Source organism: Exophiala bonariae (assembly GCF_035927105.1).
Source record: "Exophiala bonariae strain CCFEE 5792 chromosome Unknown scaffold_5, whole genome shotgun sequence".
NCBI classification, from domain to species: Eukaryota; Fungi; Ascomycota; class Eurotiomycetes; order Chaetothyriales; family Herpotrichiellaceae; genus Exophiala; species Exophiala bonariae.
Window position 1 is genome coordinate 1,281,859 of NW_027042480.1, and position 25,604 is coordinate 1,307,462.

A 25,604-nucleotide genomic window follows, 5' to 3' on the forward strand; every position below is an offset into this window, starting at 1 on the left:
TCCAGAAAGACCAACACACGCCTGCATGGATCCGAGAATGTATTGCAACTGAAGTGAGAAAGTGGTCGTTTGGCTACACTTGTGGCATTTCATACACAAACTGCAGTTTTAGAATGATTACAATCAATTTCCATTTCTTTTGCATCAACTATGACACGCTTCAGCCATACCGCCTCGTACCCGGAGTCCAAGAATTCCTGTTGAATGGGTGTCCACAACTATCAGAAGTTATTATAAAAACACATGTGTAATCAACTCGACCGAAACTTCGGCAGTACACAACCATATTTTGATACATCATCATCAAATAACCTACAATCCGGCCCGTACGTTTTCAACCTCAAGAAGCGTGAGTCTGGGCCCACAGTCCTTTCGGACCATCCGCTTGATGAACAATATCATAGAGGTCTTGATTACCAAACGTCCGGGTTGCGTTCCTCAAGAAAGAGACAACCTGTGCGACCTTTTCCCAATCGACATTTTCATCTCCCCGGAAGACATTCCGCCAGATGGCGCCTGCAAGCACCGCGTCACCCTTGACGAGACCCTCGTCGTAGGCCGTCAGACAGCCACGCCACTGCAAAAACAGGTCTTTCAGATACTTGTTCCGGATACTTCGCGCAGACATGTTGTGCAGCAACACCATCTTGTCCTCGGCCGCGTGGGAGAAATGCTCATTCAAATAGCGCTGATAGTCGCGACTTGCAGCTGGTGTCTCGAGATCTCGGAAGCGTAACGTAATGATATACATGTGGAGATAGGTCACTTGTGACCAGGTTGCGAAGGTGGGTTCGAGGCCCAGGGTATCGTACCACCACGACGGGCCGACAGGCTGGCCCAGATCGGCCCCATCCGCGGCTTTCGGCGGTCCCTTGCCTGTCAGGATCGATGTCCGTTGATCCTCTGGGATAGTGTAGTCTGCCTGTTTGGCGCACACTTTGAAAATCCGTTCTGTCTCTCCATAGATAACGTAGGTGTCGGTCGTCGACTTGGCAGTCTTGCGCAGTCCCTTTGCCAGTCGGGTCACGATGCTGTCCGGCTGCATGCCTCTTTGTATTTGCTTTTGCATCTGAGAGACTTCCTCTGCCGACGGCATATCGCCGACGTTATTCTGCGAGCTGGCATATGGCGAAGAACTTTGTGTAATTGGTTCCGTCGCAGAAGGCTCAGGTTTGGTTGTTATCCCGTGAGTAGTGGCAGTTGCTGCTGCCCGGGAGGGAATAGATGATGTAGCGTTCGTTCGCTTTAAAGGTCTTCCGGTGGTCGCTCTCTGCCCCGGAAGATCGGCTGCCTGTTCATATCTTTGCACAGCGGAGCTGAAGGATCGGTAGGAATTCGCTCGCGACTATGGGGGGACCATGTTAGCTTAAAGTTGAAAGGAAAAGAAATGCATTTTTTAGGCATTGACATACACCTGTTCCAACACTATGCCGGAAAGTTCTTAAGCATCGTGTGCACAGAGTTGAAGAATTCATCTTGATAATCGCGTTCGGGAGAAGAGAGAGGCTGGGTTGGGAGATGCAACACTGGATCTTCAACAGAGCACTCTACACCACCTGGGCAGTCTCCCGTATTCGAATTAATTTGTCCGCATCTAGCGCGTCATAGATTTGGAGCGGTGGATCATAGCGCTCGTGAGTTGCCGCATCTACACCCTAGTGCTTTTCCGTAGTCACCCCTTTTTTGACCGTATCCCCCAGCACCACATATCGACCTCGATCTGCAGCCTCAATCATCAAATGATGGTCGAACAGTGATTACAGCATGTCGACATAGCTCGTCCATATCGATATTCTGATTGATTTTGGTTAAATTGTTTCATAAGTATCTAATTGGCAGAAATATTCTGATCTACCCCTTTACTCGCGTTTAAAATACATCGCATGGCATTGGCACCTTTCGTGTCCTTGAGACCAAGGCAACTTTACCAAGAAGTAATAGAGCCATCGTACGATATCAGTTTTCCACCGTGCTCAGCCTTGGTTGTCTTGGATAGCACCTCCATCATACCATTGCATGATGTATCCACATCAATCATCAGTGCTTTCACTGTCGCTTCATCGACATTGAATGCCGCCGCTCCAGTGTCCCCCATGTCAGTGTGTACCCAACCAGGAGATAGTGCAAACGCGTGCAGCCACTGATCCTCGTCATTGATCTGGATTGTCAACCAAGCTGCCGCTGCCTTGGACGGCCCATATGCAGCATTAGGAAATGGGAGTCGAACACTGGATGCACCTTGTCAGCATGTTCTGGCAAACATAATATGGACACAGACGAGTGCATAGCCAACACTTACGTCAAACTGCTGGCAGTGGTTCCTAGAGGCGCGAATATCGGCTCTCTAATCGACTTCTGCAGTAGTGGGCGTACTGCTTGATACAATGAAGCCACCCCATATGTATTGGTCTCGACATGGGCAGCAAGGTCGCCTTCCTTCAGCTCTGCAACTGTGGGCCAGCAATAGGCGACACCAGCATTGGCAATGACTATATCGAGGTGTTGGATACCGTGGTCTTTAAGAGTGTCTACGGCGGTGAAAGCATCCTGCCAGATGCGACCATCTATTTTGACCACAACCAGTTTGCTGCCTTCAGCGGCAACTATGTTGAAGAGCTCCTTGGAGGTCACATGGTCCGGATTTCGATTGGCTGCAATGACGATGTGATTGGGAAGTTTGAGGTATCTCTCAAGGAGACCTTTCCCCAGCCCGCGATTGGCTCCAGTTATGAGGACGATCGTTGACATGGCAGAAATTGTGACGAAGTTGAGGTGGTCCGAGGTAGTTCTGTTTTATTACTCGGTAAGATGCCGATACATCGTGATCAGTTGGGTCACTGCAGCCTGTTTTAACACACACTGATCAGAAGGAGTTTGTCAGCCTTTGGTAATTAAAAGCTCCATATTGGTAAGACAATTCACACGTTGGTCATGGGAATTGCGTTGTGTTAGTCAACAAGTGAATCCCAAGTGCGCATGCTGAAGTCGGACGTTATGCACGCCCAATGAGTGCTCCGTCTGCTCTTGGCTGAGACGCATTCCCCAACGATCTCCACCAGCCCGAGAAGGAATGTGAGCGAGATTTGAAGCTGTCGCATTTCTGACAGGAGACCTGGGCATCTTTTAGTCTTCACATCGTGTCTGACAAGACAAGAGTCCGCAATAACCACTACTTCAAGATCTGTGAAATCCACAGCAATCACAAACACGACCGACCAGGTCTGGCCAATGCCAGTTCCGACGGCTGTACAATTCAGCAAGCTTGCCCAGTTCCAAGGTATGTGCACAGAAACGGAATATCGAAGTTGGAAGTCCTGAGGCTTACAGGACGCACTATGAGCAGACAATTTGTGGGTCCAATATCTAGAAACTAGCCAAAACAGGTTAGTGGTCAGAAAAAGTCTCCAGAAAGGGCCTAGGGCAGTCAGAAAGCCGCAGCATCAGAAAGCCATTGGGTTGGCCTCTAGGCGAACGCTTGATCCCAAGACTCGAGATTCAAAGGCCTAGACACTTTGGATCGTCGTCCCATCGTACCGAGGCAAAGTATCTACTATTCTTCTAACATGGATATAATGGTTGAGATCGATCACTTTCGTTTTTAGCGAAAAGTCACGATCGAGCTCACCTCTTGTGCAAGAACAAGTCCGGAATAGCAGCATGGCTGGACTTAGCTGGTACAATCTTTACATTCTCACAGTCCTGGGACTGGGTGGTTTCACTTATGGATTCGGGTTCTCAGTTTTTGTGACTGCTGTAGGACAACCAGGCTTTTATAGCTACTTCAAACTTGACCCAACTAGCACGGTAAGTTTACTCCTTGTTGATGACTTTATGCAAGGTGTCAAATTGATGGGTTCAAATAGTATGCTGCGAACATCATCGGGGCCGTGAATGCCCTATTCACTGCTGGAGCAGCGTTTGGTAGTCTCGCACAATCTCCCATCGCCGATCGCTATGGCCGAAGGATAGCTCTTGCAACAGCAGCGCTATGCTCTTTGATCGGCGGTGCTCTCGCTGCAGGATCTGTTCACATTGCCATGCTTATTGTTGTGCGTATCACGCAAGGCTTTGGGTTAGGCATGCTGCTTGCCCTGGTACCTCTATATCTGTCAGAAATTGCCGCTCCTAGGTCGAGAGGATTAGTAACAGGTATTACGGTTTTGAGTTTTGGTACAGGGTTCTCTGTGTAAGTACATCAGATCGGAGACATTGACAACGACTGACCAATTTTAGCTGTGCCTGGATTGCTGTTGGAACTTTCTATGCGAACCAGACAGTGCAATGGCGTGTTCCTCTTGCACTCGCATGCGTTACACCTCTTTTAATGCTGATTGCCTTGCCGACCATTCCAGGTGGGACTATCTATTTGACTCGCGGCCATTGTGTTCTAATTATGACTAGAAACTCCACGATATCTGGTTTGGAGTGGCCATAAAGAGCAGGCCTGGACAGTCCTTCACCGACTTCACCGTGATCCCAACGACCCCGAGGATCGCGCAGCACATGCCGAGTTTACTCAGATCGTGCTACAGGTTGAGCATGATAAAGAACACGGCGGCGGATTTATACAAATATTCAAAAAGCCATCGCTCAGAAAGAGAGCCTTGCTTGCCATCTTTGCGACGTAAGATGTGTTCCTAGAATATGTCCATCTTGCTCTCCACTGACATTTTGCGTGACAGGTGGGCTTCGGTTTCAACGGGAGTACGTATTCTTGAGCACCATGAATGGGTTGAGTTTAATGAAACAAATCTAGGTTATCGGCATCAGTGCCTATCTGCCACTGATCTTCTCTGGTCTAGGTCTGGGTGGCGCGGTGCCTCTCGTCATGTACGGTAAGATACTTACCCCCTGTATTGCGTAAAGTCAAGATCTAACTTCTTTGTCAGGTGTCTGGACCACGATTGGTACGCTAGGGGTCGCTCTGGCCATCTTCATTGTTGATAGAGTTGGGAGAAGAATTATGCTAGGTGAATCCCAATCTGCCAACAGCGGGCCTTTGAACTTCTAATTAACTATTCCCAGTCATCGGCTATCCTCTCATGGCAGCACTTCTGCTAGGAGAATCTCTTCTTCAGAACAGATATCTTGGCACCGATGACCGTGGCGGCCTTGCGGCTTGCTTGCTCTTCCTCCTGATGTTCATCATCACCTATCAATGTGTTGACGCTCCGACCATTATCTGGATTGCCGAGATCTGGCCAACTGCGTACCGTGCAAAAGGAATCAGCCTTGGCCTTTGTTCCTATTTCGTCGCTTCGCTCACGTATACAGCACCAAGTGCTCTTGCCTTCAAAAACATGTTTGTTCCCTCCTTCCAAGCCATATCCAATGTCACTGTGCTAAAGTGTGCCGATAGTGGGTGGCACATGTATCTGCTTTACATGGGGCTCTGCCTGGTCTGCTTCGTCATTGTTTACTTCTTCATTCAAGAGACGAAGGATTTACCTATGGAAGAACTGGCTGCTCTTTTCGGGGACGAAGTTGTGGTACACATCACCAAGGATGGAAAGGCTATCACTGAGGATAGGGATCTTGACAAGGTCAAGGAACTTCAAGTCGAGCAGGTTGAGACCGAGAATCCTATGATGAATCAATCGACGGGCGCGCATGAAACCGGTTCTCGTCACGTCGAGACAGTGGGGGCTTGAAAAATGGTCCCTTCGTGATCGATCCACGAAAGAAAATTGAGAGGGCTTACGACCATATGCGGCACAGGGCCAGCGGCGGTAAGCTACTGTATATTTTGGCGATGCCGGCGAACGTGCGAAGAAGGTGAATGATCCGACGAGAGAGAGTTCATGTGCATAACTCGCTGAATGAGGGGCAGCCTATAATGCAATGCAAGGGATCCGTCTTGCTGTATGGAAATTCTAAAGCCGACTTCGAGGATAGAGACTCTAGGCTAGATTGTTAGATGCTCCTCCACCTGTAGCTCTTTGAGTCGCGGCTCTCTTGTCGGTACGCCACTTCTTGTCAAGAGCGCACTAAGACTGATAAATTTACACAAATCTGACCGTGTCAAGAGCGTTTACTCATCCGTTAAGTGGTCAGTCGACTGACTCTCTAGTTGGGCTTATATGGTATCTCAGTGCTTGGTATAAAGACAAGAACAATGGCTCTTTCACTCCTCTCATGTTCTCCATATTCTGATCTCCCTCTCTATGGGGAAGAACACACGCAGACACAACCAACTTGAGCTCACGGGTAATCTGTTTCAATTCTCATCTCTACCATGAGCACACAAAGCAAACTCTTCTTTGACCCAGAGTTCCCACCGTTGATGCCCATTGTCGAGCAATTCTTCGACAAGCCATGGGATCTTCCACTCAATAAAGCAAAAGCGCTCTACCGAATGCCAGCTCCATCATATGCGGACTACGTACCAGACATAACAGAGATTGACGCACGTCTAGAGATGGTCACTGTTTCTGATGGCGCAAAGGTTGAGGTACAGATCTACTCACCGAAGAACACACAGGATGAGATCCTGCCACTCATGTTTGTAACTCATGGTGGTGGATGGGTATTTGGATCGCACAACATCGAGGAGGTTATGACGCGCTCGAACTGTGTCAGGAATTGCTGCCGAGTCCTCTCGGTGGATTACCGAATGTATGTGGGAAGGCAGGGGTTGCGTATACTGGTCATTAATGGGATACGGCAGGGCACCTGAGTTTCCATTTCCATATGCCTTCAACGATTCGTGGGATGTGTTGACTTGGGTATTTGATCTCTATCAGTAAATTACTCCTGCATTCGCTTCAAACCACTGATGTTGCATCTTCCCCAACCTCCTAGGCTCAACAAAACGCCGAACAACTGCGCATAGATCCAGAAAGAATCGTTCTGGGCGGCTCATCTGCTGGCGGAAATCTGGTACGAACTCCTTTTCACATTCGAATGCGGTAGCCCAGCCTCATACTAAATCTCAACGAAGGCTGCCGCTCTCGCTCTTCATGCAAGGGACAAAGGTATGAGAGGCATCGTCGGACAAGTTCTGAATATTCCAGCCACATGCCACCCCGATCTCTTCCCAGAAGATAAATATCAATACACAAGTTTGGAGGAGAATCGCGATGCTCCAATACTCAATGCAAAACGGCTCAAGTGGTTCTGTGGTATGTGTGAACACCCAATGGCTAGTTTCATCTGACACTCATGCAATATATCTAGATCAGTACATTGGCGAAGTGTCAGAAAATGCATTACACAGTCCACTACTCGCCAAGTCATTCGAAGGGTTACCGCCTGCGCTAGTTCAGGTTGCTGGTAAGGCCTCAAATGAACCCTGAGGGCTTTCACAACGAACACTAACCAGCTAATTCAACCTCAGGCTTGGACCCTCTGCGGGACCAAGGTCTCGCATATGTCGAGGCCCTCAAGCAGGCAGGCGTCCCTGTGCAACTAAAGTTCTACCCGGGTCTGCCGCACGCTTTTGCCGCACTTACTCAGCTGTCCAAGACAGTCGAGTATGAAAGGGCTGTGGTAGATTGGGTCGGTGCACTTTTGGCATCGAAGGAGTTGGGGAAATCGTGACGAATTCAAGCTTTCAAATGCAGACACTTGGTAGACCTCGAAACATAGATATATTGTGTACCCAACATTCCCCTCCTGAGTATTCAGGTGGCATCCATGATGCCAAAGAGCCTCGCAAGTTCGACAAATCCATCCTTGCAGTTCTGTTGGCACCCGTCCACCCACAGATCCACCCATTCTTTCGCCTTCTCTTTGTTCTCTGGGTTCCAGCCTTCCTCGTTTTGCCGATCAATATAGATCGTTCGAAATCCACAGTGACGGGCACCCTCCAAATCACCTAGATGAGCCGCGACAAGAGCACACTGATTCGGCGGCACTCCTAGGCGTTGTGCCGCGCCATTATACACCAGTGAGTTCGGCTTATATGCTCCAAACATCTCACTAGAGAGAACATGAGTGAATTTCAGGTTGCCCGTCGTAGCCGAATCTTGCAACAGACTGACATTGCCATTGCTCAGGGTCGAGGTGACAAATTTTTGCTTCAGGAGTTCGAGGCCACGCGTGGAGTCTGGCCATGGTGCTAGATAATGCCATATGAGGGCCAGCTCATCCAGATCCTTATCTGACCAAAACCCAGTCAAGCTAAAAGTTTCCAGATTCTCGGCAAGGCTCTCACGATGATGCTGGTCAATGGTCTTGTAGCTACTCTGATCGCCATTGAGTTTAGCAGGATCGTAGGTCACACAGAAGTGATAGTAAGCCTCCCGCCACTTTTGTGCGAAGGCGGCCCAATCTGTAGTCGATGCTGTTACCCGTAAGGTTGGAGATAGCTTGGCAACAGGTGACTCGAGGACTTCTAAGGCTCGTTTCTCAAGTGTCTGGGTAACAGTAAACCTCCAATTGACTACAGTGCCGAAGATGTCAATGAACATGGTAGTGGGAGGATCTGAGATGATTGATGGAGGGTTCATGATTTACAAAGGGAGGTGCTGAATGATGTGTTGCAGAACTTGGTTTGTCGCTTATCGCTGAAATTTGAATCAAAATCACGACCAACGGTAGGCAAAACCTTGTTGAATGCGCTCGAAAAATGGCCTGGTTAGTACAAAGAGATCGAAGACATGTCCAGGTCCTTTTCGCCTTCGTAGTGCTGGAACAGACTTGTACTGGCGTTGTTGCTTTTCTACACAGCGGGATGGCAAAGACGAGGAATCATTTCCCAATGATATTGTAGGTGCCGATGTCCCGACGCATGAGATCCTGATCTCTGTCAGATCAGCTGGCAAGGCCAAGGGAGGTCAGACGTTGCATTCTGGCCTTTCGTGTGATAGCTGCCAAACCATCGAGCATTCGAGGCGCTAAAACAGCCTCGGGCACTGGAAATCGACTCGTGATTGTGGGTTCATCATGATTACTCCCAGCGGTGGAAAGAAACAGACAGTGGCTTGTCAGTATCTGCATGTCATAGGGTTTTAGTTGAGGCAATTGCCCCGAGTCTCAAAGTGGAGGGGTGATTGATTCATGGACTGTGCCTTGCGGGTGAAGACTAATGCAACATTCTGACGCCGGTACGGCTTGATTAGCGCGCCCAGGTAACAAGTGAAAGGTCGTGGGGAGCGGTCGGGCGTCAGAGAAGGTGGAGACATTAGAATTTGGAGAAGTACCCGCTCACCAGAAGTGTGGGTAGAGGTCAGAAAGGTAAGTTTGGTGGAGATAGAGGCTCAAATGAATTGCATGAGCGCCTGAACAGATGACACGGGACTCGGAGCGGTGTGCTGCTGCTCATACGTTCCATACCTATCAAAGTAGGTACGAAGTAGTCCTATGCAGTAATCGTGGCTATAGTGTAACCGAAGGCGACGAAGCCGAAGGGATTTTTGGCTTTTAAACTTGAGGGATATTGTTGATAGTAGTTTGCAAGATGATAGTGGGCATGGTTTTTTTCTTGACATCCAGTTGCACTGCTCGAGTACCCTTTTCGCAACTCGACACGTGGCGGGAGTTTGGATCTGGTGGTTCTCGAAATCCGCTCCGGTCGCTAACAAATATCTTCAAAGGCAAAAGCCCACCAACAAGCTCACAGTGATTGCGATTGTGATTGCACAAAACAGGACAGCGCTATGCCGAGAGGTCGACATTATGACCAACAAGACAAATATGAGATCCGGATTCGGACACAGACAGTGCAGCATCGTGGACCTCTTTATGTTCCAAGTAATGTTCGACGAAAGATTGCTGGTTTGTGTCCGGCGCACAGGTTGAGGGAGAACACGAATACAAGGTTGCATGTGTCATCGTGTCGTGTCAGAAAGAAGTGCAAAGCGATAAAAAAACTCAGTAGAACAGAAAGCCCCATTTCTCTCTGAAATCCTTGCCAATGATCCAGCCATCAGGATCCCAACTCATGGTACCGGGCACAATAGTGAAGCTTTGCGTGTCGAAAAGGCAAGCCAGAAAATCCTCCTCGTCAATGATCCCATTCAATTTGATGAAATTGTCGCGCATACGCGGAAAAGGGAAACGGTCAATCCAAGAAGTGTGCATTACCGTTCGCTGTAGCATCGTTGGTTGGAGGGTAGCAGGCACGTCGGGACCACGCATACTCAGTTTCCATAGCATCTGGGTGCCGCAGGGAATGCCCAAGACACGGCCGTTTTTGAATAGGGCAGTGAAAACGGTATTGTTTGAATGAGACATCATGCAGTCTTCTGCTGATGTTGACACTGATACACTGGATGCTGGTGATTGAGATGCAGGAGAACTTTGAGGGTACATCGGCATGGGTACAGTGGTCAGCGAGGACACTTCACAGGTATTCGTTGATGTCGTGGGTGTGGCAAGTTGAGGGAGTATTCTGACCGATGTTGTCGCGTCGACTTCCGATGCTGCTGCTGTGGCTTCAGAATTGAATGGTATGCTCTCTTTCTGCGAAGGACGAGTCTGAAGGTGAAGGCTGTGAGCATTGACTTGTGCTACATTAGTAGGATGCTGTCGTGGATCGTTGCCAGCATTCTTCAAAAGAGCGAGTCGCTTGCCTTTGACAGAGACACTTATTAGTCACCTATACAAGAAGCAGTCGTTGCGAGCATAGCAAAACACCTACGGCGCGATCTTTGAGCTAGTCTGTCCTGAATTTGCTTCCTCTTTTTTCGATCTGAAACGCCCATCCAGCTATCTGGGCCCAAGTCTTCACCCATCCATACTGGGACGGGTTGGTCAAACATCATGATTGTTTGCCCTTCCGCACGTGCCTATGTGAAGAATCTGCCTTCACTCTGAGATTGTCTCTCCGTTGCAGTGGTTCCTGGTAGTTGGACGTACGAGATCAGTTAAACTGCTAAGCGAGGAAATGATTGATAACAGAGGAGAGCTTGACTGTCATTGATATCCGGTGTAGCTATTAGACACTAATACGGAATCACCTTCAAGAGTCTCGAAGAAGTCGAAAGGCAAGTGCGGGGATGGGAATTTGCATCGTTAAACTTGCCTGGAGAAGATGAGAAGCCGAGGCGAGGTGAGGCGAGGCGCATTGGTGAAATAGGTATAGCACGTACCTAGAGCATAGGGCCAAGGGCCCCCTCGGCCCTTGGCCTGATCTCTCAGGCATAAGCCTTACTCGTAGGTGGGAGCGACCCATTCGGCCGACCCAGGGGGCCAGGTACCTCCAAATTCCTCATGCCTATTAACCGCAACGGACCTCAGCATCTCTTTCATTCTTGAATACTAAGTAAACGAAGGGAGAGCCACACCAGATTCATCAAAGCCACATCTTTGCATGTCGCGTACCGTGTACGTACTCTAGAGCTAACTATTTGGATGGAACTCATCCTAATGATTGTGGCGTGGGACTGCCCAGCGCTGTGCGACTCTCTGATATTTGACAGCACGACGGAGAACCATGCCTTCATTTAGCTGCCCTGCTTCCCGTCTGAAGATCTCCTGCCAGGGCGTCTGGCTCTCGGGAGAATAAAACCCACCAGATAAGGTAAGTTGCTGCCTCCGCGTCGTTATTTCACCTTCAGATAGCAAGAGATCGACACGGCGTTTCATCAAGTCGATCCGAAGCCGATCCCCGTCACGTATCACTGCTAGATTACCTCCAGCGGCCGCTTCAGGACTTGCGTTGAGTATAGATGGTGACCCTGAGGTACCAGATTGCCTCCCATCTCCAATACATGGAAGGGAATGGATGCCTCGCTTCAGTAGGTGACTGGGGGCTCGCATGTTGACAACTTCTGCAGCGCCAGGGTATCCTAGCGGACCAACCCCTCGCATTACGAGAATTGTTCTTTCGTCAATAAGAGTCTCACCATTCTCGATGCGTTTCTCGTAATCTTCCGGCCCATCAAAGACGATAACTCGACCTTCAAATGCATTGGGATCACTAACATCGGACAGATATGCCTCCTGGAACTCCAGTGAAATCACAGAAGTCTTCATGATTGCAGAATCAAACAGATTGCCTTTCAAGTGCGCAAATCCAGCACGTGCCTTGATTGGATCGGAGTACTTTTTGATTGTCCTTCTGTCCCACGAATGTTTTCCAAGTGCGATATCTTTCACCGTCTTACCAGTACAGGTTAATATCTCGGCATGGAGCCTACCTTCATCTAGGAGCTCAGCCATTACCGCTGGCAGTCCCCCAGCTTGGTAGTACTCCTCACACAGCATCTCACCGGCCGGCTGGACATTCAATATGAGTGGGATTTCATATCCAATGCGATCGAAATCGTCGAGATCGAGTTCAACTCCAATATGTTGAGCGATGGCAATCAGATGTATCGGAGCATTTGTACTTCCCCCGATGGCGCTATTCACTACAATGGCGTTTTCGAATGCCTCTCGGGTCATAATATCACTGGGTTTGCGGTCTGCATGCACCATATCGACAATAGTCTTTCCTGTTTCATATGCACATTGTGCCCTTTCGCGGTATGCGGCGGGAATGGCAGCGGATCCAGGCAACGCCATGCCTAGCGCTTCAGCCATAGCATTCATCGTCGACGCCGTTCCCATGGTGTTACAGTGTCCGACAGATGGTGTCCTATTGTCCAAGTCAAAGATATGTCACAGAAGAGAGAAGATCCGACACGAACCCTGCAGCTACCAATTTCACAAGAGTCTCATTGTCAATTTCACCTGCTGCGTGCTGTTCTCTAGCCTTCCAAAATATCGTCCCTGATCCAATTCGTGCTGTCGAGCCCTCAAGATGGCCATTCAACATCGGCCCTACATTCATACAGATTGTTGGAATATTCTTCAACACAGAATCAGTGGACTATTCCACCTTCTGACAGAGACTTACAATTGTGGCAGCCGCCATCAGGAAGGCCGGCGTCGTTTTGTCGCACCCAGTAAGTAGCACGACTCCGTCCAGAGGATACCCGTGCAACAACTCCACGAGACCTAGGTAGGCCAGATTTCTATCCAGTGCTGCAGTCGGTCTTCTCGTAGTCTCCTGGATAGGGTGAGTTGGGAATTCAAGAGGCACGCCCCCTGCCGCCAGAATTCCTGCCCGAACTCTTTGGGCAAGAACCAGGTGGTGACGATTACATGGCGTCAAGTCGGAGCCTGACTGGGCAATACCAATGATTGGTTTGTTGGATTGCAGTTCCTCGGATGTCAGCCCGTAATTGAGGTATCGCTCGGCGTATGCCGCAGAGACCCCTGGGTTCTTCTTGTCATTGAGCCAGCTTGCAGAGCGCAGTTGTGATGCACCAGTGCCAGGGAGGGGACATTTCTTCACGCCTGCCTCCGACAGTTGCTGCTGCAATCTCTCATTCTCAATTCTCAAGGCCCCAAGTTGAAGCAAGCAGTCCTCAATGTCGATGACCTGTCCTTGGCCGCTGCTTGGACATGAGTTGCACGATTGTGGTTCAGGGTCGCACATCACAAATTGATAGTCGGGACTTGGTTCCTTAAATTGACCTGAAGGGTAGTGAAGGAGAGTAATGATCCTTATTCTTGACTACCTGGAGGGTATTTTCGTCATCCGCTACGACTCCCGACGATGTTGCCCGGCTTGTAGAAACTTCACACTTTCCCCCCGCGCTACTCTCAACCTTATATAACTGAGACCTGGTTCAGTGATACTTTCCAACTAGCGTCGCTCGTTATTAATTGCGTTTTTAAGAAATCACTCCACTTCGACTTGTCTCCTTTCGACTTGAAAAGTCCAGAGATGGTTAGCGTGGAGCCATGAAAGGCTGAACAGACTATTTGACGTCATGCGTAACCTCTGAATCGTAGGCAGATGGATGCTGGGTCGGTGCCATATTCAATGGTGGTGAGTTTTTTGCATACACCAACCATTTTCGACCTCATCAACTGGTCCAGATCTGCTTGCTCGCAAATTTGCACTATCTCGAGCCAAGGAGCCAATACAGTATTTCATGCTACGATAAGATCTGAGATGCGCGTGTATCATTCAAGGGCCCGCACAAGTCAGAAAATGGCTTGGTAGGCTTGGAAGGGTTTAATGTCAGAAACCTGCATACGACATGCATAGCCATAACGGTGATCCGATGCTTGAGATACGGCACGCGAGTTCTCAAGACTCTGATATGGTGTTCTTGATGGTCAGATTCTTCGCAAGGAGTTTCCTCAGGTCAGCCTGATGGTGCCTCCGTCAGAAAACATCCCCCGTCGATCCATGACGAATTGCGGACACTTCAACGGCCAGTGATACATTTTTATATTCACCAGTGTTTACTCGGTCCCCTTTTTCAGAGCGATGCCGAACCCTGTGAGGAAGGAATCCATTCGCTGGAACCATGTTATGGGTGAGTAGATCTGACGTTTTCGGGGTAAGGGGCAATCTTTCTTAATAAGTCGGTTGTATGCCCTTTCCTCAAGTCTCAGACTATCGACCAGCAGAGGTAAACAACACGATATCTGCCTTAAATTCAGAGGACTATCTGATAGCCCTCCCTCAACATGAAGACATTGAGCAGGAGCGTCAATATGAGTGATCATATCGAGTTGGCGAAATTCCTCTTCGTTCGTCTACATCAGCTCGGTGTAGGGTCGATTCACGGTGTACCTGGCGATTTCAATCTTACGATTCTTGACTATGTTGAACCTGCTGGTCTTACATGGGTAGGAAGTGCCAACGAGCTAAACGCTGCATACGCAGCTGATGGCTACGCGAGGATTAAGGGGATCTCAGCTCTCATCACTACGTTCGGGGTTGGGGAGTTGTCGGCAATCAATGGAATCGCGGGAGCTTATGCTGAGAGGTCTCCTGTGGTTCATATTGTCGGTACACCTTCCACTGCCATGCAAGATGCTGGCACTTGTTTACACCACTCACTCGGTGATGGAGATTTGAGAGTGTATTCACGATTATACAAGAGCGTTACCGTCGCGCAGACGAATCTGAGAGATCCCAAGTCGGCACCCCAGCAAGTGGATGCGATATTACGACAATGTATACTTGAGAGCCGACCGGTATACATCGAGCTACCGACTGATATGGTGTCGGCTCTGGTACCATGTTCTGTTCTTGAGTCACCAATCGACCTCACTGTAACATCAAGTCAAGAGCTTCATGATGCTGATATTGACGCTATTATTGAAAGGATACATACCTCCAAACAACCATTTATAATCGTGGATGGGTTTGCTTCGCGGTACGGTATTGTCTCAGAAGTGAATGAGCTTGTACGTATCACGGGCATTCCTACCGCCACAACGCCTTTTGGCAAGGGCATCGTTAACGAGGCATATCCAAACTTTTATGGGCTGTATGAAGGAGTAATAGGAACGAATATACCCATAACATGGGCCGAGAAGTGCGACCTTATCCTTCGGATAGCACCTCTTAACAGTAACGTGAACACCTTGAGTTTCAGTACCATTCCCGAGGCTCAAAGAACCATTACCTTCAACAAGGATTCGATCAATATTTGTGACACCACAACGTTTCGTGACGTTGACATAAAGGCCGTGTTTCAAGCTATTCTGCAGCGAATGCCCCAGGACAAGCTCCCGCATAACGAAGTGTACCCACAGCAACTGCATCACCCACTGCAAGAGCTCACTGCGCTCCCAGAGCCGACAGCAGATGGTGTTGTTGACCAAGGCACATTTTATCGCCGTATCTCAAGCTTCTTCCGACCACACGACATCATCTTAGCCGAAACAGGGACAGCTTCGATAGGCTCCCGGGAATTCATCCTGCCCGAGAAAACGCAACTGCTGAACAGCAGCATCTGGCTCAGCATTGGTTTCATGTTGCCCGCAGCCCAAGGTGTTGCACTTGCGCAACGCGAGCTTGGTGCCTCGGGCAAATGTCTCCCTGGACGGGTGATACTCTTTGAAGGCGATGGCTCTTTTCAAATGACCTCCCAGGCGATCTCGGACATTGTTCGCAATCGATTGAATGTCACCGTGTTTCTCTTGAATAACGATGGTTATACAATTGAACGTCTGATCCATGGCATGAGCGCACACTACAATGATATCCAACCATGGCGGTATCTTCAATCCGCCAGCTACTTCGGTGCACCTGAGGATGATGAATCGTACCCAGTCACCACGAGAAGGGTGGGAAACTGGGGACAACTAATGAATCTGATGCGGGATGAGGATTTTTCCGATGGAAAGGGGTTCAAGATGGCAGAGATTCTCATGGCGAAAGATGATGCTGTGGAGAGTCTCAAAACCCTCGTCAATAAGGCTAAAAGTAGTGCTCAGTAGTCGGGGATAGAAAACCGTCATTGTTGACTAAGCAAGGGATTATACAGGCACTACCTTAGGGAGGTAGTCAACAGGTCTGTGCCTGACTTAGGCACCAAGTTAGGCATGCACCTAGAATATTGGGATGTTGGTCAAATACAATACACCCTTCGTATGGCTTTGTCAAGCCTTTTGGCACCTGAGACGGTGCATCATTAGGGCGCCAAGATCACCCTAACTACTGCTACTTACCGAGGTAGGCAGTTGCTACCGTCACTGGCAAGCTGTGGATGGCTTGGTATTTGATAGGCAGACTGCAATTTACTACCAATTCAACTTGTTCCCCTCCTCACTTATGTTCACCCATAGATCGAGCATCTGACGATAAATGGATTGCCATTCCGGCTGATGATCCTGTCACAGATTATGATACAGTCGCAAATACTGCATGCGATGGCAGGATGAAGGACAAAATTCGGGCCGACCATATTTCTCCAATTGTTCCACATGTGTTGGACCTGTTTTGGCTGGTTGAGCAAGTAACTGGTTCTGGAAAATCGCGAAACTCCGCAAGGCAACTACGCTTACAACTCTGGGGTGCTCGGGCCGTTGCCTCAACTTGAGGATGCCCAATCTTGTTTTTATCGATGCCTTGGACAATTCTCGAAATAATCAAATCCGAGTGAAGCGCCACGTTGCCAACGCGACTCACAAGCGGAAACGACTAGCAAATGTTATCAGGCATCGCACTGCAGGAGCCTCTGCGAATCGGCACACTACTCCGATTGGCGCGCTGGATGACGTGGTAGAAGATGAAGAGCCCTCCCGATCTAATTGTCTTGTGAAAGACACTAGCTCTTTGGTCGATGGACGCAATGCCAGTTCTAAGGCTCGACGCAAACAAGAAACCAAGGCTGTCATGCTTCGGTGGCGGCTTCCAGTTCCTCAAGATATCACACCGAGGGGCGACCAGTTGAAAATCGAACTGGTCCTTACCCAATCATGCAACTGGATGTTTGGACAATACACCTATCCGTGGTCTATCCTCATAAAGCGAGACCCAACCGTTTACGACCAGAACAATCGCATTGAGATTTTTAGAGAAGCTTTCTACATTGTTTCAGACTTGATCAGCTCGCAAAGGGTTGATGCAGCCTTTAAAGTTTTGAAGAGTACTTTGGATGCTGTACCGGGGCTCTTTCGAGACTCCCATCCAGAGATCCTATTTTCGCTTGTGGAACTTGCATCTGGCATCAACATGCCTGGGGCGGACGCCTTGCACGCAAAAGTCAAGGTCCACATTGCTGACATGGCCGAGGTCGTTCTAGGTGTTCAGCATCCGCTCACGATCCTATTGCGATCCGAATTCGATGCTGCCCCAAGATCTCATGTTACTGAACTCGTTTTCAAATGCATAATTGATGCGCTTTCCAAAACGTTTGGTCAAAATGCATACCAAACTCTTGTTCAACAAATGGGACGTTCTCAGTTCTATGCCCGGACTGGACGAGGACGAGATGGCCAAGAGCTGATCACAAGAGTCATGAAAGAGTGGCAAGGACAGTATGGAAGTGACTCCGTGTTGGCGAGACTAGCAGAACTGGAGTTGAACCTTATGCGTTTGCAGGAGTGCCATGATCCTGATTCTTCAGTCGAGGCTGAGACGAACAATTCGATGTTGAGAATCGAAGTGATGACAGGAGTCTACACTAACAAATTCACCGAACGGCCAACTTCAACCGAGGCAAAACTAGACAGATCTTCGCGGACATTGGCTCTTGCGCATTGGTTCTTACTCAAGAAACGGTATACTTTTGCTCTGCATGTTTATGGCCGACGAAGCGGACAATCCGCCGAAGACTGCATATCTACTCCTGATAATCGGGACCAATCTCTGGCAGACAAGATCTCTGATATCGTCGAGGAGGCGCTCTCCGAGATCCTCTTCTCTCCCGGAAACATTTCGATGCTTCCTTTGCGTGCGTCATTTAGTGACGAGCGCGTGTCATTTGGTTGATCTCAAAACAGCCGCTGCCAGTTCACAACCTGAGTAGTCACCGCCGGGAGACGAGTGACATCTCATCTGGCCAACGATTGCCGTTCAAGTCCATGACTGTGACAAACCTGGCGTCTTGATTGTAAGTGTCAATAGAAACACTACCACAACCTTAGGTATCAATATCGAGCTCTTGGTGCCCACCTTACTGCTCTATGTTGATACTCCTCAGCAGAGGGGAAAGTCAAGGAGCCCGTATGGCCCCCTCATAGGTACATGTGTAACGATCAGGAAGTTGGAAAGTCCACAGTTTCGACTTTGACTGGTATGAGCACAGTCGAGCAATGCGACATAACACTATGATGGAGCTTGAAACTGGGCTTCGGGACAGGTGACATATGAGACATCGAGGTCCTTCTCGCTCGAGCGCCAGGAACGGTACGCCAGATTGTCGCATGAACCAGAAATGAAGCCAAATCTAGCCTTAAATTGTAGGACAGTGTCAATTGCTAGCATTGGAGGCCCCACTCAAGCATGTCAATGCTAATTGACAAAATCTCTATCCGCCGCACGAAGCGATTGTCACATGTACACGCGTTTGGACGCACCGAGCCTTGCGTGGGCCGGGAACAGCAAACTATTTTGATGCTGGTGTCGCCCTCCTGATTGAAAAGCACTGTGATTCAAGATTCAATTCTTGTCGACTCAACATTCCCGTCGAATCATTGAACCTGTTCAGAGGCCAGTCTCATATGTGGAATGCTTCTACATTTGTGTTGCACAACCAGATTCAGTGGTGACCTGTCATCTCAAAGACGATATTCCAGCGCACATGTTGTACAACATGACTGTATCCTGACCGGAAACGGCCCGTACCCGCTGCCAGGGCCCGAGGCTCCATTCTACAGTCTACACGAATGACAGCCTTCTGAGAGAAGTAATTCAACACTTCCTTCTGGGTCACTATTAGAAGTTTGGGTCTCAAAATTGCATGCGTTTCTTTCTTATCCGTTGATAGATGGCGCCTACTCAGGCTATCGACTGGAATGGCTGATGGGCCAGGTTCGGAGGGCATTGGGCTATAGTAAAGGACTATTAGACATCAGAGTCACACGGCCATCTGCAGCGGAGTCGGCATCTAAATGGACGACTGTGGATGTCCTTCGGCACTGCTTAAGGCGTCATCGAGCTGCAATGGAGCATGGTTGCTTATGGCTTTTTGGAATCTACCCGTTCCAGTAACGGACGATGACTTCCACGCGAGATTGCCGAAGACGTTGGCCATGACCACCTCTTCTCACGACTGTCCTTGGTTTGGCAATCTTCCTGGAGGTGTCAACAGCTCACGGGAATCTGCTGTTCGTGATCAAACAACTTTGAGCCCTTGAGCTTGCCATCAAGAGTTGATAAATACGCTGGGGAAAAGGAGCATGATGCAAATCTTTAAGATACTCACACTCTTTTGAAACACACACTTCGAGAAATCACCATGGGTAACCGCACAAGCACTCTTTTTGCATTCCTCACTGTAGTCGCGGTAGGTTATGCTGACCATGGCCCAGGTAGGTCATATGTCTGTACTTTTTCTCGTGTCTTGAAGGAATTAACTGTCTTCAGGTCTTCACAACCGTGTCGTACGTCGCTGCGATAATCACACTCACTCGGGAGGCTATGGCAGTCACACTTGGGGCCCTCTTATGATAACTGATCCAAGCACTGGCTATGCATCCATTCGTCAATGTGGTGGGTACGGGGGCGATCCTTGTATCCCAACGGCTTCAGGATCCCCAGTTGTCATTTCAACAACAAATTCCAGCTACACTTGGGTTTCGAATAGTTCTATCAATGGTACCCAAGGTGCGGCAACGACCATGGCGATTGAAAGCTCCAGTGGAACAACATTGGACAGCCCAGTGGGTGCTTTCAGCGGTTCTACAACGACTACGAACAACACTACTGCACAGGTAGCAAGTTCTTCCGGTAGCTCCAGTTTCATCAACGGAATTACAACTGACACTTTCTCAATTTCAACATCAGTCCCGGGAACTGCTTCGTCTGGTAATACGACCGCATGGGCAGATTGGAGTCGCTCAGGAAGTGTAGGGAGAGGACCAATCTGGACCAACACCACCAGTCATCCTCAAGAAACCTTTTCCCAATCATCGGACGCAAGTGATAGCATGGAGACCGTATTTATCATTACCACTGATGTGACAACTCTGCCAGCACATCTCACAATCACACTCCACGAACCAGCGGATACCTCAGCTAGTTCAGCTGTTGTCACAACATCAGGGTCTGTCTCTCCAGCTGGTGGAGCTAACAGTACGTTAGCCTCGGGCGTTGTGAGCTCAGGTGCGGCTACCAGCTTCTCCAGAGATTTTGAGCCTGTACAAGCGACTTCGAGCTCTGGCGGTTCTTCGGCCTCAACCCAGGAAGAAAGCTCTACTACCAGTTTGGAAGGAACCTCTACCACATCATCCACTTGGAGTTCAAGCACAGACAGCAGTACTATCGATGATACCAATACATCAGGATCAGCTGTATCTTCTTCGTCGCCATCTACCAGTAATCCTGTCGAGTCAATCACGAGTGCCAATGTCACTTCCGTCGCAATGAACACATCAAGCACTGCGGCAGCATCTGGGTCAGTCTACTGGGCCAACAGTACCACGTTTGCTTCTGGTGTGGTGACCTCGACATCATGCAGCAGCGAAAGTAGGCCAACAGAGTGGAGGGATTGGAATGCTACAGTCTCATGGCCTGCGACTGTGTCCTCAAACCCATTGGCTCCCACCGCCGCGCCCATCACAATTCCTAGCATGGGCACCCAGACAATTGTTTGCGTCAACGCAACGTGTAGCGCGCAGACAGCAGTATCCTCATCCATGGTGACCAACTTGACTGCTATCACTACCATCGTCGGCAACAATCCCAATGCCTCTACCATTTGCTTTGCGAGTGGTAGGCCCATCAGCTGTCCGACTGCCAATGCGCCATGGTTGACTGCAGCTCCGACTGGAACAACGTTCTCTACTTCAATCATCTCATCTGGGACGGGTGGCACCGGGGATGGCAATGCTACGACGACCGGGGCTCGTATGGCGATGCCGGTCAAGCGTGCAATCCCACCGCATGTGGCTTGGGCTCGGGCTAGGATGCAGGAGTTTTACAAACAAGAGAAAGGCGGTGAATGTGAGGATCTGAAGTTGGAAGAAGACGAGGTGTGAGCCTGAGGAAGATTGAGATCAAATCGAGATGGATGAGTCGGGTATCATCAGGGTAAAGGGCCTTTGTTATTGGAGGGATGATTTATTGAGATCTGGGTGAGTCCAGGAAAGTCTTCCATGTAATATCAAGTCTGCTTGCAATATTTTCCAAGTTCCCCGGTCGATGGCTTCATCCTGTAGCCCGTACGAATTTGGGCTTCGTAATATCGTGGCTTTTGCCCACGATGTAGGTATGTGTTGGAGCCCCAAGAGATTCAGAAGCCTGGCAGTGATGCTTGCGGGGAATTCTGTCTGGACTTCAAACTTGCCCTTCATATCTGAGATGAGCCTTCCCGCTGCAATCGCGGACTCGAGTACAGATATCATAGTGCCGCTGCTCACACCTGGCAGGGCATGGCAGAATTTGTGAACGACGAACTTTACCTCCTCCCCTGACGGCCACCGTAGTCGACGATAACGGGACAGAGTATGAGTCTGCGGTGTTGTTGAATTGGGATGTTAGAGCTCTGTTGGCTGCCTCGGTGAGGCCTTGATGGTCTCGCACTTCTTTCTCTCACTTCAAGTGAATGTAGTTGTCGTGCTGCCTGCACTTCACTACTGGCGGCACTAGTCTACTGATTAATTCTTTGAATAGGAAAATATTCCTATTCATGATAGATTCGCTTAATTGTGTGGCTGGGTCAATCAAACCACTCCGTCATTCACAGCAATTGAGCGAGATGGCAACCTCACTGTTGGTTCCTCCATTCGGCGAGGGTTGCTGGTCCACCCATGATGACCATATTTTGAGTATCAGCATCTTTGCCCAACGCTGTGCCTTGATACCGAGACTCTTCTCCAGTTTTGCTGTGTTTCTTCTTCAAAGCTGCACACCATCACAAGTCAGTCTCATTTTTCTCACCGTCAAATTTCTCTTGCCTCCGAAACTCACCAGTGAGATAATCCTCTTGCTCATCCAGCCCAGCTGCAATTTCCTCGACATTTGCATCATCCCCAAATCCTGCAATTCGTCGAATCCCTTTGTTGACGGGTCCGTGAGCCCAGTTCACAAAGCCCTCAACTCCTCGTAAATCCTCAAAAGGAACCAAGACTCCTTCAATCTCCACGTCAACCTTCAGACCCTCTTCCACGGAACTCATCTGTGGCACCAACGCTCCAGCTTGAGTCAAAGCGAGTCGAACATCTTGAATTGTTGGCACATGACTGTTGTGAGTGTTGAAAGCATTCTGGGCTGTTGAAGAAGCCAGAAGACTCAGATATCTAGCAGCCAGATCGGTCACAGTGTCAACCACTGCAGGCTTTGCATAACCGAACCCAGCTGCACGAAGGATCTGAAGAACGGCTGGACGCAGCAAGGCTGTTTGAAGATCGGCCGAAGTCATTGCTATCAGATCGTCCTTGCTGTAAAAGTTGTGGACGAAGTGAAAAAGAAAAGAAGAGAAGGCATTGACTGATAAGTCGAAGGCTCAGTGCAAAGTCCACCGGTGATTTCCACACACAAACCAAATCAACAGCACCAATACTTCACTCCATCACATACAGCAACCACGATGGCCAGGTCCCAGAAAACAAGCAAGCCCAAGCCAACGGCGTCCAAGGGCGTTACGAAACGCCTCGCTCAGTCCGCAGCTGGCGCCTTCGTCACTCTCAAAATATCCCCTCACTTGTTACGCAAGCGTGCAATATCATCTACTACTGATATACGATCTTCAGCAGAAATAGATGTCGATGTGGAAGACGACGACATGCAGACACGAGGTGCGTGGGACAAGAATCTGGCCAATTCGAAAAACATCCGACGACGATCAGCATCCCCCCAACCCACCAATCATCATGATGGCTCAGGTTCCTCTGCCTCCGACTCCGACTCGCCTCCAACAAACAAGCGCAAAGCCCACATTAGGGCGCAGCACAAAGCAAGACGCGTCAAGTTGAAAGCCAAACGCATCCAATCTAGGCGCAGTGCGTCACCCGAGGCCACATGCACAGCACCAGAGAGTCCAACAACGCCTATCTATGAATCCGTCCCTGGCGTTGCTTCCAACGGAGAAAATGCAACCCCCGATTCATCCTCTTCTTCACCCGGCTCTGCTTCCGACATCAAGGCCGTTTTAGAGAACGAAGGACCTCAAGACGAAGTCGGCGCCGCAATGGCCGATGATGCCTCCAAACCTCCTCGCCCATCCTTAAAACTCAGCTTCAGCAGGCCTTCCATACCACAGGTGAATGATGGCCAGACTGCACAAACGCCCAATCCTCAGAGCGCTGTGCGCACTCCATCTATCAAGTTGAAACTAGGCGGTACATCCACAGCACCCCCGACGCCTGCCAGTGCAACTGGAGGAAAACGAAAGAAGAAAGAGTCGGATGAAGCGACTCCTGGTTCTGCTACCAAGAAGCGGAAACTACAAAATGGCACAAAGGAACTACCTTTGGAGGGTGGAAAATCTACGCAACCACCCGCCAGGCCAAAAATTACTTTCAAGAACACTGCCACCTCTGTCCCCAGCGTGGCTCAGACTCCAGCACCCCTCCTCAAACTCAAGTCGAAAGGCAAGATACCAAAGCGACCCCCAGGTATGGGATACGACTCAGAGCTCGAAGATCGAGAGCAAGACCCTGTCATACTCGAAGGATTTATCTTAAGAATGCAGCCAGGCCCCGATTGTGATTATTTGCGCAAGCAGATAGAAGAAGGCAAAATAGGGATTTCGCGCTTTAAGGGAGGCCCCGAAGTTACTCTACGCATGCTGGACACTCTCGGAAGGCGAGGCATTATGGTCATCAAGGCAAACAAATATGCGACGACGTTGGTGGATCTTCCATGCATCATCGAAGGCATGAAATCATGGGACAAGAAGGGCTGGATGAAAAGTACTGATATCTGCCAAATGTTGTTGGTACTGGGAAGATGTGCCTCAGACGATGAAGCAAGGAATTATCCATTGCCACCAGACGTCGACCCTCAAACATATCAATACGCCCATGGACTGACTGCACCCATGAAATGGGTGCGCAAACGACGATTCGCTCGAACGAAGCGAGCCAAGGTCGATGACATTGAAGCCGTCGAACGGCGTGTGGCCGCGCTATTAGAAGCGGACAAGGCAGCTGTAGCTACCAGATTCCAACTTCATGATAGTGATCCACGGCTGATCGAACAGCCCAGTGAATACTTTTCTGATGAGGGCGATGATGAAGGGGCTGAAGATGCCGAAGGCGAAGACGATGATGGTGGATATTTCCCAGTCGTCGATGAGCTTGATGATGATGCAGTCAATGAATTTCAGAACTATTGGGAGTCAGATGGTGAGGGAGATGGGCCCGAACCAGCTGCAACTGGAGTCACATCACATCCTCACACTGGTCTTCAGCCTCCTGATGCGTTTGATTCGTCCATCGCAGTCACGAGCAATTCTGCTTCACCATTGGTTACGGCTGCTCAAACGCCTGCCTCGGCTGCTGGCCACTCTTCGGGTGATGAAGATGCGGAAGGCGATGACGATGACGATGATGACGACGATGAAGAAGAAGAACGTGATGATGACCAAAAAGAGGAAGATGAGCAGATGCGCAGAGCCAAAGAGGCAATCGGGGACTACAAGCTCAAGATCAAACAGCATCTTGAGAAAATCAATGCACCCGGCACACTCCCGGTGCTCAAGAGAAAACTTGCCAACCAGGTACAGAATCTCAGAGCGGACATCGTCCAGAGAAAGAAGACGGCGGGAATACCTTTGGACGATGAAGATGAGGAATAAATATAAATTGTGTTATCATTACAATCAGCCGTGAGTGCGATCAAGAGGAAATACCTTACTTACACACAAATATCCATATTGGCATGGGAAAGCCCCGGCGGCTTGTCAAGTAGAATGGATTCTTTCATAATTTCTCAGAAGAAATAAAATACCATTTACATGTTCATCATGTTCAGTATCAGTCTTTGGATTCCTCCGGGCTCAGTGCTTCAAGAACAGCTCAGGGAGACATTCAGATTGACAGCGTGGCCCTTAAAAGTCATTCGTCGTTTCTAACGTTACGAGTCATGTTCAGATATGCCCAGGATGATCACAACTGGGTAGATCTACTTCATCGATTTCGGATTTCGTGATGGGTGATACATAGCTTCACCTCGATCGCCGATTGCCCAGGCGCGAGGGGCGGATGCAGCTGGTCCCGTCACGGGGGCTAATCTGACCCCAGCGGCCGCTCTTCTT

At 49.4% G+C, this 25,604-nt stretch overlaps 11 protein-coding genes across 11 annotated transcripts; 5 read left to right on the forward strand and 6 right to left on the reverse strand.

Moving 5' to 3' along the window:
• Positions 1–340: 340 nt before the first annotated feature.
• LTR84_011220 (uncharacterized protein) lies at positions 341–1,475 on the reverse strand (the record flags this gene model as incomplete). The annotated part of the gene is made up of 2 exons (XM_064854753.1): positions 341–1,345; positions 1,413–1,475. The coding sequence occupies 2 exons, from the start codon at positions 1,473–1,475 to the stop codon at positions 341–343; spliced, it is 1,068 nt and encodes a 355-aa protein (XP_064709479.1).
• A 449-nt stretch (positions 1,476–1,924) lies between these two features.
• On the reverse strand, positions 1,925–2,748 carry LTR84_011221 (uncharacterized protein; the record flags this gene model as incomplete). Its single annotated transcript, XM_064854754.1, has 2 exons — positions 1,925–2,228; positions 2,300–2,748. 2 exons carry the CDS (start codon positions 2,746–2,748, stop codon positions 1,925–1,927), a joined length of 753 nt encoding a protein of 250 aa, XP_064709480.1.
• Positions 2,749–4,828: 2,080 nt separating this feature from the next.
• LTR84_011222 (uncharacterized protein) lies at positions 4,829–5,651 on the forward strand (the record flags this gene model as incomplete). Its single annotated transcript, XM_064854755.1, has 3 exons — positions 4,829–4,835; positions 4,890–4,970; positions 5,026–5,651. The coding sequence occupies 3 exons, from the start codon at positions 4,829–4,831 to the stop codon at positions 5,649–5,651; spliced, it is 714 nt and encodes a 237-aa protein (XP_064709481.1).
• A 1,971-nt stretch (positions 5,652–7,622) lies between these two features.
• Positions 7,623–8,411, reverse strand: LTR84_011223 (uncharacterized protein; the record flags this gene model as incomplete). Its single annotated transcript, XM_064854756.1, has 1 exon — positions 7,623–8,411. The coding sequence occupies one exon, from the start codon at positions 8,409–8,411 to the stop codon at positions 7,623–7,625; it is 789 nt and encodes a 262-aa protein (XP_064709482.1).
• Positions 8,412–9,813: 1,402 nt separating this feature from the next.
• LTR84_011224 (uncharacterized protein) lies at positions 9,814–10,706 on the reverse strand (the record flags this gene model as incomplete). Its single annotated transcript, XM_064854757.1, has 2 exons — positions 9,814–10,528; positions 10,702–10,706. 2 exons carry the CDS (start codon positions 10,704–10,706, stop codon positions 9,814–9,816), a joined length of 720 nt encoding a protein of 239 aa, XP_064709483.1.
• A 601-nt stretch (positions 10,707–11,307) lies between these two features.
• On the reverse strand, positions 11,308–12,450 carry LTR84_011225 (uncharacterized protein; the record flags this gene model as incomplete). Its single annotated transcript, XM_064854758.1, has 2 exons — positions 11,308–12,403; positions 12,446–12,450. 2 exons carry the CDS (start codon positions 12,448–12,450, stop codon positions 11,308–11,310), a joined length of 1,101 nt encoding a protein of 366 aa, XP_064709484.1.
• A 1,965-nt stretch (positions 12,451–14,415) lies between these two features.
• On the forward strand, positions 14,416–16,179 carry LTR84_011226 (uncharacterized protein; the record flags this gene model as incomplete). Its single annotated transcript, XM_064854759.1, has 1 exon — positions 14,416–16,179. The coding sequence occupies one exon, from the start codon at positions 14,416–14,418 to the stop codon at positions 16,177–16,179; it is 1,764 nt and encodes a 587-aa protein (XP_064709485.1).
• Positions 16,180–16,783: 604 nt separating this feature from the next.
• On the forward strand, positions 16,784–18,175 carry LTR84_011227 (uncharacterized protein; the record flags this gene model as incomplete). Its single annotated transcript, XM_064854760.1, has 1 exon — positions 16,784–18,175. The coding sequence occupies one exon, from the start codon at positions 16,784–16,786 to the stop codon at positions 18,173–18,175; it is 1,392 nt and encodes a 463-aa protein (XP_064709486.1).
• Positions 18,176–19,643: 1,468 nt separating this feature from the next.
• LTR84_011228 (uncharacterized protein) lies at positions 19,644–21,384 on the forward strand (the record flags this gene model as incomplete). The annotated part of the gene is made up of 2 exons (XM_064854761.1): positions 19,644–19,716; positions 19,772–21,384. The coding sequence occupies 2 exons, from the start codon at positions 19,644–19,646 to the stop codon at positions 21,382–21,384; spliced, it is 1,686 nt and encodes a 561-aa protein (XP_064709487.1).
• Positions 21,385–22,112: 728 nt separating this feature from the next.
• Positions 22,113–22,766, reverse strand: LTR84_011229 (uncharacterized protein; the record flags this gene model as incomplete). The annotated part of the gene is made up of 2 exons (XM_064854762.1): positions 22,113–22,249; positions 22,316–22,766. The coding sequence occupies 2 exons, from the start codon at positions 22,764–22,766 to the stop codon at positions 22,113–22,115; spliced, it is 588 nt and encodes a 195-aa protein (XP_064709488.1).
• Positions 22,767–22,934: 168 nt separating this feature from the next.
• On the forward strand, positions 22,935–25,145 carry LTR84_011230 (uncharacterized protein; the record flags this gene model as incomplete). Its single annotated transcript, XM_064854763.1, has 1 exon — positions 22,935–25,145. One exon carries the CDS (start codon positions 22,935–22,937, stop codon positions 25,143–25,145), a length of 2,211 nt encoding a protein of 736 aa, XP_064709489.1.
• Between the last annotated feature and the right edge of the window lie 459 nt (positions 25,146–25,604).